The sequence below is a fragment of the Neophocaena asiaeorientalis genome, unplaced genomic scaffold, assembly GCF_003031525.2.
Source record: "Neophocaena asiaeorientalis asiaeorientalis breed wild unplaced genomic scaffold, Neophocaena_asiaeorientalis_V1.1 scaffold345, whole genome shotgun sequence".
NCBI classification, from domain to species: Eukaryota; Metazoa; Chordata; class Mammalia; order Artiodactyla; family Phocoenidae; genus Neophocaena; species Neophocaena asiaeorientalis.
The window spans coordinates 899,669-915,276 of NW_020175181.1; the positions used below are offsets into that span (position 1 = coordinate 899,669).

Here is a 15,608-nt window from a genome sequence, read left to right on the forward strand (position 1 = left end):
TTTTTGCAGTACACAGGCCTCTCACCGTTGTGGCCTCTCCCGTTGCAGAGCACAGGCTCCGGACACGCAGGCTCAGCAGCCATGGCTCACGGGCCCAGCCGCTCCGCGGCATGTGGGATCTTCCCGGACCAGGGCACGAACCTGTGTCCCCTGCATCGGCAGGCAGACCCTCAACCACTGCGCCACCAGGGGAGCCCTGAGATGGCTTTTTAATCTCTCAGTTCATTTTGTTCTATCTTGCCAAGGATGGACTTCAAATCTTTTCCTTCCACCTTTTACTCATCCCACCCTAACCCCAATGTGTTACTAAACTATCAAGGTCCAAATTCAGGAATAGGCTAAAATTAAGATTAAAGCTGCTCTTTGGGTTGTTGTCTGTAACCATAAATTAAACCTGAAATTGACCACTTTCCATACATGGATGTTAATGAGAAAAGAACATACCTCACCCTGCAAAGCCAAGTGCTATGCCCCTGTTCATCAAATTCATATTCTAATTCTTCTCCTGTGGAAGGAAGAAAGACAAAACAATTTTAATAGCATCTGAAAGTTACTAGTTGATACAAAGGGAAAAGACAGCAAAGGTTAAGTAAGAATATAAAGTTCTCATACCACACTGAATACTAAATTTCAAAGCATTTCACTTCCTATTCCTAGGAATTATTACCTGATAATAAAATTAGAATGAGCTTGAGGCAGAGAAAAGCCCAAACTCAAATCAAAACAACTCTCCATACACAGGTTTGTCCCCTATATAGGAGCTTTCACACTTATAAGTTGTAGACTTAGTGTTAACTTATCATGGTTGCCTAGTTTTTAGAAGCATAAATATTAAGTGCAGAATGCAAGCAGTTCATATATATATTTACACTCATACACACATGCACACATACACATAGATGTTCTCTCAAAGCATTTCTACTGAAACTATTCTCTGTGGAAACATTCTTTAAATCATACAAAGTGAAAATCCATGTTAAGAATTACAAAAGATCAGGTGAATTAGAAACAAAAAAATGACAAGAAGTTGGGTCAATCTCCCCACCACCCCAGTCCTGGATCTTCTGACAAGAAGGGGATGAAGTCAGGCAAAAGTACTTCTTTTTCTCCAAGATGTGAAAAAATAACAAAATTCTTACTATTTTCAAAATAAACCTGAAGCAACTGACCACACAGGCAAGAACTGAACAAGGAGGAGAGCAGATAAATTACAGCATTTCTAAGCACCTGAAGATCTGGAAAACCACCCTGTTGTGGATACATTATACTGGCAGTGTCAGAATCTGTTTACATACCTTCTCGGTCAAAAAAACCTTGGAGAGCCTTTTTTGGATCCTTTATATAAAAGGCCTCTCTTTCCTGCTGAAACTCTAAGACAATGGGGTTCTCTTCAGCCTCATCCTCTACAGCATCTTCTCCTACAGGATACGGGAAAGAAAAGACAATCAGACATAAGAGACTATCTGAATGACACCCACTATCCCTTCAGGCTGAATAAAGACACAGTTATCAGTGATGAAAAGAAAGGTGGGGGGGGGCGGGAGGAGGACAACCACAAGACCATCAGTATGAACATCTTCAGGTTTTCTAAATTGTGTGACAAGTTAAAACTTGTTTTCATGCCACCTTATTTTCGTTCTCCATCACTGTATGTATTGATATTTTAAAAGCAAAATTACCTACCACATTCTCTATGTAAAAAAAAAAAAAAAATGAAGTTCCTCAGCCCAGCATTCTCACACCCAGGTCTAATACTTTGTCTTCAGTATAATTTCCCAATACTTATCATATCCACCAACAGACTGGTCTACTTAGTACTCCATTACAATCATCAATCCCTGCCCCAAATACCACCCCAATGCTCAGCTTCTTAAGGGCTTCTTTTCCTTTCCTTCAAGTCCCAGCTCAAAACCCTTCTGTTTATAAACTTATAAACAGTCCCAAAGATCTGTTAGTGCTGGCCAACAGAAATATAATGAAAGCCATATATGCAATTTACATTTTCTAGTAGCCACACCAAAAAAGAGAAACAGGTGAAATTATTATCAAGGAATCTACATAAAAATATTATGAATATTTTACATTCTTTTTTCACACTAAGTCTTTGAAACCCAGTGTGTATTTTACATTTACAGCACATGCCAATTTGGACTAGCCACACTGTAAGTTCCCAATGTGGCTGATGACCACCATATTGGATAGCGCAGGTCTAGGTCCTCAGTGACTGCTCCCGTCTCTGAACCCTTACCCTAGCATACTAATGGTTTCTAGCTTTTGTTTGGCACTTACCACAAGTAATTTCATAAGATTTATCTGTCTTCCCAACAACATAGTAAGGCCATCTTCTAGCTTTTCAAAATCCTAGCTCCTGAATACCCGTCCTCTAAGATGTCTGGTGTTATGGAAAATTCAATTTATTCCTCTGATTAGATATTTTCACATTTCAGGGTATTTACCCAAAGTATGAAAAATTCAAAAGAACTCCTATACTGAATAACATTCTGTTTTATTTGATTGAATGTAGTTTCACCCCCTTTAGCAAGAATCAGTACTTAATTAAATAAATTTTAATGGTTAAAAATAATAAACTATACGCTGAGGAACTTTTGAACAAAGGAGTGCACTGTAAAACACATTAAGAGAAATCAATAGTGCCCATAATTCAATTGTTTGGCATCAGAAAAGTTAATAAATCTGAGTTTGGCTAACCTAATGTGCAAACTGTATTTGTCCTATCTATCTCAAAGAGTCATGAAAGCTGTATGATAAAAAGAGAAACAAAAAACCCCAAACAAAAAAACACCAAAAAACATTTAAGCGTACTAGTAGAAATGAATTTAAAATATTAACCTCTGACAGCAAGTTTGAGTCCTTACCCATTCCCCAGGTGCAGCCCATTTCATCATCTTGACTACTAGTATTTCTCTTTCTTTCAGCTGTATCCGTTTCCTCTTCTTCATCTGAGTCTTCTCCCAGCATCTTCTTTTCCAACATCATTTGTTGCTGCTTGCGCAATTCCTTCAATTGCGTTACTGTCAACTCAGATTCTGCCTCTCGGTCTTCCTCTGGTCCCTGATGGATCAAGCAAAAGAATTCTTTTACAGTTGATTGTTAAAGTCACTTTCAGAAATATAGCAATGTGTACAGAGGTCTGGAGATGAGGGGCCAGATTTCTCCACTTTTGTAATCGCTGAGACAATCTCCTTCCTTAGTGAAAACTTAACGAGCTCAGGAACGCAGCTGGGTGCACTCCAGAGACTGCAATTCTAGGTTTTTCTACTTACCTGAAAAAGAAAGAGCCGGGTGCTGCCTCCAAAGCGAAGAACATGCCCGACGTGGACCCGACAATAGGTGCGGGGGGGGATGCGGGTTTTGTTAAGAAAAGTGCCATGGGTGCTTCCCAAATCGTAGAGGTAGAAGCCAGGCCCGTGGCCGTCGCATTGTGCCTCGGGACCGGACACCCTGTGCTGCAGCACAGCGTGGTAGCGAGACACCGAAGGATGCTCCAGGCACACGTCGCAGCTAGCGAGCCTCCCGAAAAGACAGCAACTCATCCCTTTCAAACTCCGGGTGCCAAGGACGGTGCCGCCCTTCAGTGTTTCTAGGTTGTAGGGGGCCGTGGCGGGGCCGCCCCACGGAGGCTCTCGGTAAGGAGGAGCCCGGGCCGGGCCGCCAGGGGAAGGAGCCGCTGTGGGAGGCCGTGGCTGCTCCTCCGCTGGACCCCTAGTCTCCCCGCTGTCCAGCAGGGCTGGCGGGTCTTCCGGCTCCGCGGAATCGGAGTCCGGCAGCACCGTGGGCCCTCCCTTCTTTACCTCCTCAGGGTTTGAAGGATTGGTGGCCGGGGCTTTGCCCCGCACCGCCGGGGGCAAGGGCGAGCCTGGCTTCTTGAAGTCGCCATTGAGTTCCTGCGAAGCCAGCGGCTCGGACTGAGAGGGACCAGCAGCCATCATCGAGCGCGTGCAGCGTCGAAATCTGTTCCAGGGAAACCTCACCCCCTCGGTCTCCACATTCCTCTCCACGCCTCCCTCTCCCCAGCCCCCAGCGGCTTCTCTGGCAGCGACGGTAGAGTTGCTCCTTCACGACCTACAGCGTTGTGAAGAAATGAGTATCCTGGGAAGTTATAAGAAGAGGAAAGCAAAAAGGCGGTCGAGGTACTGTCGGAATGGGGACATCTTTAGAGGTTGCAACTGGGTTATAACGGCTTCCTGTGGCAGCGCCTGATTGAGAAGAAGCGCTTCCGGCAGCCTTGAATCACTAATCAACACACCGGCTTTCCGGGCCTGACGCGACCCTTGTCTCGGGCCTCTCGGAGTCGTACAGCCGCCCAGCCCCGCACCTGCGACGTGGCAGTCCATAGTGGAGCCTCCTTGCCTCGGTCCAGGTCCAGATGTCCCTGTGTCCTGGCTGCCCCAGCATTAGGGGACCCCAGGACCCTGTGATTGGCGCCTGAGCCTGCTGACGGTGACGGAGGAGCCCCCCCTAGGGACTTGGGCATTGCTTGTGCTTGGTGTCTGTCCTTCGTGCTCCTTTCGGTGAAGCTAGGGGAGAGGGCGATTTTTGTTGTCACTTGGTTCATTCATTTATTCGTTTGTTCTTTTATTCTTTCCGAAACCAATTAACGAGGCAGCATAGTGTAGTTGTTAAGAGTGCAGGCCCTGGAGCCTGGCCGTGTTGATTTTCCCTCTCAGCCATTTCTGACATTAGGCAAGACAGTAGGCCTCAGCTTCCACATCTGCAAAGTGGGGTAATAATAGTATCTACTTCATAGAGAGGTTGGGAGAATTGAATTAACAGTAAAGGCAAAGCCCGGCATGTGGTAGGCACTCACGGTACTAAGATCACAGTTGTGAGAGCTAGATGGAAGAATAAAATTGACATAAGTACTAGTTTAAATATAGGGATAAATGCTGTGATGGAGACATGCAAAGTGCTGTGAGAATATGATGAAGGGGGTTGTACTGGGGAGGTGATAGAGGGTGGTGACGTAAGCCATACTTAAGAATGAATACAAGTCTGCCAGGGATGTGATGGGTGTCAGGGCATTTCTGGCAGAGATCACATCTTTAAGCTGTGAAAATGCATGGCATTCTCAGTCTGAGTAGTCTGATACTGGTAGATCTAAAGTGGTCATTTTCTCCAGGAAGTTCTTCCTTTGTGTTTTCTCACTGCACCAGGTCTGTGTCTCTAGAACAGCTCTTAGCACACATTTTAATATTGAAATGTCCTTTTTATGTTTTTCTCCCTCGCTTCAGGGTAAGGATCTTGCATTAGTCTTTATCTCTTCACATGATACCTGGCATTCGGTAAATGTTTGTTGAATTTGAAGAGACATATGGGCAATGAATCTGGAAGGGTGAGTTGAAGCCAGACTGGAAACGTTGTTGAATGGTAAACCAAAAAAAATTTGACTGACTTTTTTCCAATAGGCAATGAGTTTAAAATATTAATTCTAACATTACTGTAGAGAGTAGATTAGATATAAGGAGAGACTGAAGGAAGGGATATTCGTTAGGAGACAGCAGATATCTCAGATTCTTCCCTATATACGTCAAGTTGAATGCATAAGACCGTTTAGGTTAGTGGTTCATAAATTTTTCCACCAGGACCAGTTAAAGGTTCCCACGCCTGGCATTCACAAATTAAGAACCACCTCGAGAATTCCCTGGTGGTCCAATGGTTAGGACTCGGCACTTTCACTGCCCAGGCCTGGGTTCTATCCCTGGTCGAGGGAACTAAGATCCTACAAGCTGCATCAAAAAAAAAAAAAAAACCACCTTTTCCTATCTTTAACTCTATTCCCTTTTCTCCTACTAATCCAGGACAGATGTGTCAAGATACTCTGAGAAGTATTCCAGGTTTCATTTAAGTATCTTGCCTTGCAAATCGTTCAGCACTGGGTATGATGGCAGTTCTCGTGATGAGTTAGTAGGGTGAGATGGAAAATATGGACACTATAGCCCCAGATGCTCTTGCAGCTATTAATCTACTGATGACCCAAACTCTACCTTGTGGTTCAGTCCAGTAGGAATTGTCCTAGTGTGTGATTGTGATGACTGGCATCTAACAGTTATATTTCTCTTAATTTCTTCAGGGAGAACATCCTTGGTCCTACAGTGTTGCTGACACTGACATTTTTCTAAGTGGTCTTGAACTGCCTACTTTTTATGTAAATAACTGGCTAGACTTCATATTTTTCACTACAGAAGCCCATAATCTGCAGTTGCTAGAGATTTTAAAACACTACTTTTCGGATATCATCTATATTTAACTTGAAAGCTCTTCCTTTCTTATTCCAAAATGTTGAGATACTGGGGAGAGATACCAATCTCATCAAGCCAGACCAACAGAAGTTCCTTTGACTTGCTCCCTCGGGAGTTCCGACTGGTAGAAGTCCATGACCCACCCCTGCACCAACCCTCAGCCAACAAGCCCAAGCCCCCCACTATGTTGGATATCCCCTCAGAGCCATGCAGCCTCACCATCCATACCATTCAGCTGATCCAGCACAACCGACGTCTGCGTAACCTCATTGCCACAGCTCAGGCGCAGAATCAGCAACAGACAGAAGGTGTAAAGACCGAAGAGAGTGAGCCTCTTCCGTCCTGCCCTGGGTCACCTCCTCTTCCTGATGACCTCCTTCCTTTAGATTGTAAGAATCCCAGCACCCCATTCCACATCCGGCACAGTGACCCAGAGAGTGACTTTTATCGGTAAGGCAAGGCTTTGCTATATCTTACTTTTCTCAAAAAATCTTCCCAACAACTGTGTTAAGCAGGTAATCACATTTCCAGGAGGAAACTGAGGATGAGAGTAATTGCCTTGGCCAAAGTTGCTCAGGTAATTAGTGGGAAGTCTAGGACTTGAACCCTGATCTTCCGAATCCAGAGTCTGTTACTTTTTTATTTTCTGATGCAGCAGATATTTATGGAGTGCCTAATATGTGCCAAGCACTTTACTAGGAGCAAGTACTACACTAGTTTGTAAAATAGGCCATGTCGCATAGTCCTCAGAGTCTAGTCCTTCTGTTTCATTAAAAGGTATAATATGGGTTTAGCTCAGTGCCCTCAAAATGAGATTCATGGACTTATTCTCATACTATTAGGAATCTCCAAGTTCTATACAAGAATTTTTAATTGTGTATTTTCATTTTGATAACATAGTTTAAGAAATAATAATAGAAAAATGTTCTTGATCCTTGCTACTCAAAATCTGGTCCAAGATCAGCAACATCAACATCACCTGGGAGCTTGTTAGAAATGCAGAGTCTCAGACCCACCCAGACCTGCTGAATCAGAATTTTCATTTTAACAAGACGTCCAGAATGTTCATAAGTATATTTCAATTTGAGAAGCCCTGCTCCAGGTCCTCTGAATGACTGCCTTATAACCTAGGGCTACTACTAGGCTTCAGTGTGAAAGTTTGCATTTGGTGCCAAATAATTACTTTTTCCTTTTCATTTTGAACTTTGTCAGACCTATAGAAAAGTGTAAATAATAGTACGACACACACCCAAATACCCTTGACCTGGATTCACCAATTGTTAACATTTTGCCACATTTACTTTCTCTCTCTCACGTATGTGTAAGTGTATATACACACATTTACACACAAATATACAAACATATATATATATACATATACACATAAGACCTTTTTTGCCAAATATTTTAAAGTTGGAGACATTGCAATATATCACCCCTAAATTCTTCAACTTATCCTAATAAGGAAATTTCCTACACAATCCCAATAACCATTATGACATCAAAGTAAATGAACACTAATTAAATACTATCATTTAATATGTCTGTATTCAGATTTCTCCAGTTGTCTCCAAAATATCTTTTGTAGGTATGTTTGTCCCCAGTCCTGGACCTAACAAAGATTCACACATTGCATTTGGTTGTTATACCTCTTCAGTGTCTTTTTTTTTTTTTTTTGAGGTATAGTTGATTTATAATACTATATTAGTTTCAGGTGTACAACAGCATGATTCAATATTTTTATAGATTATACTCCTTTTAAAGTTATTATAAAATATTGGCTATATTCTCTGTGCTGTACAATATATCCTTGTAGCTTATTTATTTGATACATAGTAGTTTATACCTCTTCATCCCCTTCTCCTATCTTGCCCCGCCCCTCTTCCCTCTCCCCCACTGGTAACCACTAGTTTGTTCTCTATATCTGTGAGTCTGTTTCTTTTTTGTTATATTCACTAGTTTGTTTTAGATTCCACATAAAAATGACATCATACAGTATTTGTCTTTCTCTGCCTCTTTAGTGTCTTTTAAACCGGAATAGCTTCCCCCTTTTACAATACATGATATTAATCTTTTTTAAGAGTTTAGGTCACTTGTAGGCTGTCCCAAATCAGACTGGATTTGCTGATTATTTCCTCAAGATTAGATTCAAATGAAATGTTGGCAAAAATACTACATAAGTAATATTGTATATCACTTAGTGCATCTGCCTATTGATGATAATAGTTGCTACTATTTTAGTTGTCCCAAATTAATGAGAAAAGAACAGAAGTAGACTTGTTAAGTAAGGCTTGCAGTTGGGCCAGATGAAGGCCAGAAAATGTCATGGTGTATTGTCTAATCGAAGGCTCTGAAGACACTGGAATAGTGAAAAAGGGAGGGAGAACTGTGTCGTTACATGCTTGCCCCGTGTTAGTATAGATGTGCCTAACTTCAACACACTTACCCTGTGGGAATCAGTACCAAGTTTACATTTTGAGAGCAATTTACCTTTAACAAAATAATATTGTCCTTCATATTAAATTGATGCTATTATTTAGAATTTGTACTTTCGTGTCAATTTTCTAATTTTAATTGTTAGGAAGATTCTGTGAACATGAGAAGTTTAAACGTAGTTTGTTTTATACATATTTAAGAAACGGTGTACAAAAATAATTTGCATCAGCTGTGGGGGTACGGGAAGAATTATTTTCCTTTGAAATGGGTCCACATATTAAGCAAAGCAATACTGATTTAGCTCTGTTTATTAGGCACTTCTGAAGCCTTTAGCTTTTGGTCCAGAGAGACTGGCCATGGGAAACGATGATGCAAACAGTGAATGGAAAGTTATTAGGCAGTTGGTTTTCTTATGTTCCAATTATTATGTGAATTACAGTAGTTGCTACTGAGCAGATAACAGCAGCATGGGTGTGCAGCTCCTTAGGCACTCTGTACAGCAAGCACAGGGTGACGCATGCCAAGTATGGACCAGGGAAAAGTAATTTTCTGTACCCTATCTTTTTTTTATCTATTTACTTTGTCAGAGGGAGGCAGAAGATAGGAAATTTCAGGAGAGCGGGTAAATTATTAGGAGCTCATTAAAAGTTATTTTTAGGAGACCAGACAGTTTTTTGAGGTTTTTTGTTTTGTTTTGGAAAGATTAGGATCTTTGTCATAGTGATTAGGCGCAAAACAGTGTATTATTAAGAACATGGGATCTAAAGGCAGAAGCTCTATCACTTAATAATACCAAAAATCTTTTGGCAAGTCAGCCCCTCTGAACTTCATTTTCTTCACCTGCCGGATAGGAATGTGAAGAAATATGGACCCCTACCCACTTCACAGCATAAAACAGGATAAAAATGCTTTGTAAGCTATATATGTTTTAAATTGCCTTTATAAAATTGAGTTCCTTTCCCAGCTTTACAAATGGTCTGTTGTAGTTAAATAAGAATCTCCTAATTGGGACTGTGAATTTCTAGAAGTCCATATATTGCCCAGCATGTGAGGAACCTATGTTCTGGTGAAATAGAGCACCACTGAGCAGTATCTGAGCTATACTCTTAAAATTAATCAGATCCTAAAAGTGATCAAAATCCAGCAGTTGTTATAAGGAGAAGGAAACTTCCTTTTCACTAGATACCCTTTTATACTGTTTACTACAGGCATCTATTGCCTGTTCAAACTTTATGTAATTGGAGCAGCTCAGGGATATGACTGTGGGTTGTTGAGACATGCCCTGGCAGCAACAAGATGGCACTGGGCTATGTAACCTGCCTAGAATTCCCCTGGAAAGCTGAGCCGGTGGTTTGATTGGGATTGTAAACTTCCTAGGGAGACAGGACAGGTCACCCCTTTGCAAGAGCACTAATAACACTAGCATGTCTCCGCTTTCAGTGGGAAAGGGGAACCTGTGACTGAACTCAGCTGGCACTCCTGCCGGCAGCTCCTCTACCAGGCAGTGGCCACAATCCTAGCCCACGCAGGCTTTGAGTGTGCTAACGAAAGTGTCCTGGAGACCCTAACTGATGTGGCACACGAGTATTGTCTTAAGTTCACCAAGTTGCTGCGCTTTGCTGTGGATCAGGAGGCCCGGCTGGGGCAGACTCCCTTCCCCGACGTGATGGAGCAGGTTTTCCATGAAGTGGGCATTGGCAGCGTGCTCTCCCTCCAGAAGTTCTGGCAGCACCGCATCAAGGACTATCACAGTTACATGCTGCAGGTGAGAGGACCCTGAGGAGAAGTGGGTAAAGATGTGTAATCTAGGCGTGTCCAGCAGGATCCCTAACACTTGCTCTAGGGTGCAGAGCACAGGGTCTTGGAACAGAGTGGACTTACCCTGCTTTCCTCTTCGGCCCTGGCTGTGTTCCACTGGCCTCATCACTGACCTGGCCAGACTCAGGGGTCTCCTTTAGTCAGTGAAATTATAGCATGTGGTTAGCATGCTTTTATTCAACGAATATTTATTGAGTGCCTATTGTGAGTCAGGCACTATGAGATTCAGCAGTTAACAAGTGCCTTGAGCTTGCACTCTTGTTGAGAGGGAAACAAAAACAAGTAAACATATAATGATCAAAATAATTTCAGATGGCGTTAAGTGCTATGAGAAAGAAACAAAGCAGAGTGAGGTGATGCTGCCCAAGGGTGGAGTGTGGTGGGGGAGACACCATTTTTGGTTAGAAACAGAAATATCTGAGCTCTTCAACCCTTGTGGCCTGAGGCATTTTGTTCACTGTTTCGGTTTCCCCAAATCTAAAATATGGTAAGGAATTCTTAACTCCCAGTCGTCTTTGCTAAGCGATCCAGATTTCCTACAGTGCTCATCATCCACCTGTGGTACCTTTGTTGAATCTTAATTTTTATAGCTCAAACTGTGATCTTTTGTCCCAGTTCTGATATAATACAGTCTAAATATTTTTCACCTTTATGTACCTTTTAATTAATGACATACACATTCTCTGCTAAACAGATATTCTTTACATGTCTCTGTCATTTACGAATTTCAAACTCACATTCCTTCCTTTGGCAGTGATGTTTTATGCATATTCATATTCTGTTGGCTTTTCCATGGATGCCACAAGCTGACTATCCAACTTGCTTTTAACTTGGAAAATTGACTCTTGCTTGCCAACAGATTAGTAAGCAGCTCTCTGAAGAGTATGAAAGGATTGTCAATCCTGAGAAGGCCACAGAGGACACTAAACCTGTAAAGATCAAGGAGGAACCTGTGAGCGACATCACCTTCCCTGTCAGTGAGGAACTGGAGGCTGACCTTGCTTCTGGAGACCAGTCACTGCCCATGGGAGTCCTTGGGGCTCAGAGTGAACGCTTCCCATCTAACCTGGAGGTCGAGGCTTCACCACAGGCTTCAAGTAAGAGAAAACAACGTACCCATTTTGATTCTGGGAGATCTGCCAGTCTCAGTACTTCTTGCGTTTTGGATTCAAACTCTGGAGATGGAAGAACAAAAGTGGGGATGGGCAGGAGAATGGAAAGTCTGAAAACGAATATAGCTTCACTGATCCACAGATACCAATATTCTCTTTGTAATTAAGGAAGAAAGGACTAGCAGAGCTTTACAGACATTCTTTAAAATTATTTCTAGTTAGGATGTAGATGCAATAAGTGATTACCAGAGTTAATTCAGCTGACGAAGCTGGGTGGGCAGATGGCCTCCTGTTCTCTGTATTCTGGTCTTTCCTGCTGCTTGTACTGAATTGATTAAGGCAACTTCCAGATAGATGGAGTAATGTTAATTGCTCAGGGATGTTTGAATAGTTGGGGTTCCTTGCTAAAGTACCTCCCAACAAGTTGGAACTGAAAGGAATTGAAATAGGGCATCCCAGTTACAGGCAGCTGGCCTCTTCTTCCAGATAGACCCTGTGATTACCTTCAGAACCAGATGACTTGATCCCTAAGTCAGTTAGATTGCAAATTAGTCTAGACGCCCAGTTCTTTACAAATATAAATTGTCACGTCATCAATGCACAAATGATGCAAATAGCCAGTCCTTCAGTGTAGTCTAAACAGAATTAGGCCACATTTTTTAAAGTATTGGGCAGAGAGCCTTTCACCATGGAAGACGTAATAACCACAGAACAGTGTTGCTAGAAGACAAAGAGGCAGGAGAGCCAAAAAGAAATTGTTGCAGATGTAGGGGTCATGTCTCTTTTCAGCAGTCTGGGAACAGCTGCCAGCATTTCATACTGGTCATTAACTTTTCATAATGTGAGAGAAGACCAGGGACCCAAACACAAGGCAGGAAAACAAGACAGCCCCATAAAAGGACAGGCCAATGTAACACCTGACTAAGAGCCCATGGTTGTGCCTGCCTTTGAGCCATGAATCTTTCCACGAGCATAGTTTTACTTCCCTAGTTTAGGGAAAATGGAGGTGGATGAGGTGGGGTAAAGGAGGGTGAGGAAGTGGAAAAGAAGATATTTAGGGTTGGTAACTGTTTGAGCAGAGAATAACCACCATATTCTCCATCCAAGTAGAGAATCAGAGTGAAAACTGACCTCAAAGGTCATCAGTTGGCCCTGGGTGGTGCATGTCTCCTACTTTGTTCCAGCCTTTTTATTTTTTAATAGATTTTTTAAAACAAATTTATTTTATTTATTTATTTTTGGCTGTGTTGGGTCTTCGTTGCTGTGCACAGGCTTTCTCTAGTTGCGGCGAGCAGGGGGCTACTCTTCGTTGTGGTGTGTGGGCTTCTCATTGCAGTGGCTTCTCGTTGCAGAGCATGGGCTCTAGAGCACAGGCTCAGTAGTTGTGGCGCACGGGCTCAGTTGCTCCGCGGCATGTGGGATCTTCCCGGACCAGGGCTCAAACCCGTGTCCCCTGCCCTGGCAGGATTCTTAACCACTGTGCCACCAGGGAAGCCCTGTTCCAGCCTTTCTTACTGCTAGTTAGTTCTACGTTCTTCTTCCATTCCCAGGTACAGAAGTAAATGCTTCACTTCTTTGGAACTTGGCCCACGTGAAAATGGAGCCGCAAGAGAGTGAAGAAGGCAACGTCTCTGGGCATGGCGTGCTGGGCAGCGATGTGTTCGAGGAGCCCATGTCAGGCATGAGTGAAGCTGGGATCCCCCAGAGCCCTGATGACTCAGACAGCAGCTACGGCTCCCACTCCACTGACAGCCTTATGGGGTCCTCCCCTGTTTTCAACCAGCGCTGTAAAAAGAGGATGAGGAAAATATAAGGCAAAGAGGGAGAGTTTCTCTCCAAACCTACAAGACCCCATAGAAAACCTTGATGTATTCTAATTCGTTTCCATAAACAGTGATTTGACTTTTATTCTTAAACACAGTGGATTTTCCTGATATCAGTGGAACTGGATTTAACCAAATAAGTCTGCTTTTTCCTTTTGCATCCAGTTTTTGTAGTTTTCCACAACAACCAAGCTACCTTTCACAGACATCATGACACTGGGATGGTAATCCAGAGACCAAAGCACTGTCCCTGACATCTACTGTGTGACTAGACAAGTGACTTAGCTTCTCTAGAGCTGTTTCTCTTGCACAACTGAGAAGAGTCATACTGCTTTGACCTACCTTGCAGCGATATTACGGAGATGTTGTTAAGCCTCAAAGCTGTGCTTGAATAGACTCACAAGTAAATATATGCTGGTATCAGATGTCAGTTTTTTTAACTTGCTTCATTTTTGGTCGAAGTCCTTGGGAATCCAGTGCTAATACCTAATAGGAAATAGCTAAACATTGCATAGCTTATCTATCAGTAGTCTTGTTTTCAAACTGTTTTTGCTGCCCATGAGGTCGCCTATAAAGTCAGAGCGGTCTGTGGTAAACAGGCTTTTTGCTTTTTCAGACAGCCCTCTACTATCTCAGCCACATATTTTCTTCTTCTCTAGAATTATTCCATGTATTTCCACCATCTTTATTTTTTTATTTCCATTCAGAATTTTTTAAATATTTTCACCATGTACACTTTTTGGTTGCTCCTTTCATTTTTCTCCTTTGTGAATGAAGCAAACAGGGCCTGTCCAAGGACAGGCTTGTGCCTATTTCATTTGTTGCATCTGCTTGGCCATCAGAAAACAGTCCATTCCTTTGCCAGAATTCTGTCTGCACATTGTGTTTCTACTGGATGGGCAGCCGCCAAAAGGATAACAGTATGCACCTTTCTGCTTTACATCATGTCTTGAACAACTTTATTGCTGTTACTCATCCATAGCCGTACCTGCCCTGCTTGGCATCTGATAGTCTCAACCAGTATTTATTAAGTAAATGATGTAGCACTGGGATAATCAGGAGTAATTAGCAAATGTGTGCATGTTAAATACTGCTGAAGTTTGGTTTGGGGGTGCAGAATACAAGTCTTGTGAAAGTTAGAGCACTCCTATAGTGGAGACCAGAAATCAAGGCCCACATCATTGAGTGCCTTAAATATCCAGCACTGAGAATAAATATGAATGCAATAGCAACAAAATGAGGTTATAATTTAAACTGTTACCAGGTCATTTATAAGTTTGCTAATTGTACATCCTTGGCACATTTATCTAAACCCTTCCTGTTCCAGGCTTAGCTTCATTTTCGCTTATTTATTGATGAAAGTACACATCAGGTGGTCAGTTTCCATAAAGTAGCCACCTAGTATTTAATTCATTCACTTAGCAAACATTTGTTGAGTACCTATTATGTACTGGGTCCTCTGCAAGGGATACGCAGATGAGTAAGACTGTCTCTGCCCTTATGGAGCTTATAGCATAGGCCAGACAAGTTCCTCTTTAAGTAAAAAGTATACAAAGGCACTAAGGGAAAAAATCAGGTATGTTCAGAGTTTTGCCGTGCAAATGGTTTCCTCTCAAAGAACAGGTTCAAGTTTTTAGACCAGTGGTTTCCATTAGTTACAGAATACTGAAATTAATACTTCATGTAAAGCAAAACCCTTTTATTTATTTTTAGAATGTTAGATTGGAGAATAGGCACCAGATGGTCAAGGTTGGGGTACTCTGATAAAGCAGGTGATGAGCACATTGATATCTGAGATTCACCTGGCCTAGAATTACGTCATAGGCTGTTTGAGTTAGAATATTATTCTGAACTTAGCATGCATCAGAATCCCCTGGAAGGCTTAGTAAAACACAGATTGGTGGACCCCCTTCCCTGACCCAGAGTTTCAGATTCAATGGGTGAGGGTTCCAGAATTTGCACTTATAACAAGTTTCCCAGATGATTCTGATGCTGCTGGCCCCCATATTGAGAGCACTAAACTGGCACCCAACTTTCAGAATATAGGGCTTGAATGTCCCATTTTTAGTAACTTCCCAGATGCTGCTGCTGCTTCTGGTCCAGAGACCACACTTTGAGAACCACTGATCTGGAATACAGGTTAGGCACGGACAAAATTC

General features: G+C 42.4%; 2 protein-coding genes across 6 annotated transcripts in view; one reads left to right on the top strand and one right to left on the bottom strand.

The window, feature by feature from the left end:
- The window catches only part of SLC4A1AP (solute carrier family 4 member 1 adaptor protein), a 22,606-nt gene extending 18,637 nt beyond the window's left edge, over window positions 1–3,969 (bottom strand). The window contains exons 1-4 of one of the 2 annotated variants that reach the window (XM_024764508.1): window positions 3,285–3,969; window positions 2,877–3,072; window positions 1,296–1,418; window positions 445–505 (exon numbers count right to left, since the gene is read on the bottom strand). In XM_024764508.1, the coding sequence (XP_024620276.1) occupies window positions 445–505; window positions 1,296–1,418; window positions 2,877–3,072; window positions 3,285–3,950 (1,046 nt within the window). In that variant the 5' untranslated portion in view covers window positions 3,951–3,969. The remainder of the gene's footprint in view (window positions 1–444; window positions 506–1,295; window positions 1,419–2,876; window positions 3,073–3,284) is intronic. The other variant, XM_024764507.1, reaches the window with a different exon arrangement.
- A 281-nt stretch (window positions 3,970–4,250) lies between these two features.
- SUPT7L (SPT7 like, STAGA complex subunit gamma) lies at window positions 4,251–13,874 on the top strand. 4 transcript variants are annotated; one of them, XM_024764540.1, is made up of 6 exons: window positions 4,251–4,532; window positions 5,253–5,353; window positions 6,092–6,710; window positions 10,137–10,461; window positions 11,374–11,611; window positions 13,177–13,874. In XM_024764540.1, the coding sequence occupies exons 3-6, from the start codon at window positions 6,298–6,300 to the stop codon at window positions 13,437–13,439; spliced, it is 1,239 nt and encodes a 412-aa protein (XP_024620308.1). In that variant the 5' UTR covers window positions 4,251–4,532; window positions 5,253–5,353; window positions 6,092–6,297; the 3' UTR covers window positions 13,440–13,874. The 4 variants fall into 4 exon arrangements, with proteins under 4 accessions (XP_024620308.1, XP_024620304.1, XP_024620307.1 ...); XM_024764536.1 differs by having other exon boundaries at window positions 4,251–4,461; XM_024764539.1 differs by having other exon boundaries at window positions 4,251–5,388.
- The last annotated feature ends 1,734 nt before the right edge of the window (window positions 13,875–15,608 follow it).

Bases quoted from the DNA above. Each gene is read 5' to 3' on its own strand.
- SUPT7L (XM_024764537.1), top strand. From the start codon at position 6,298: ATGTTGAGATACTGGGGAGAGATACCAATCTCATCAAGCCAGACCAAC. The intron at 6,711-10,136 runs GTAAGGCAAGGC...CTCCGCTTTCAG, and splicing joins CCAGAGAGTGACTTTTATCG to TGGGAAAGGGGAACCTGTGA. The intron at 11,612-13,176 runs GTAAGAGAAAAC...TTCCATTCCCAG, and splicing joins GGCTTCACCACAGGCTTCAA to GTACAGAAGTAAATGCTTCA.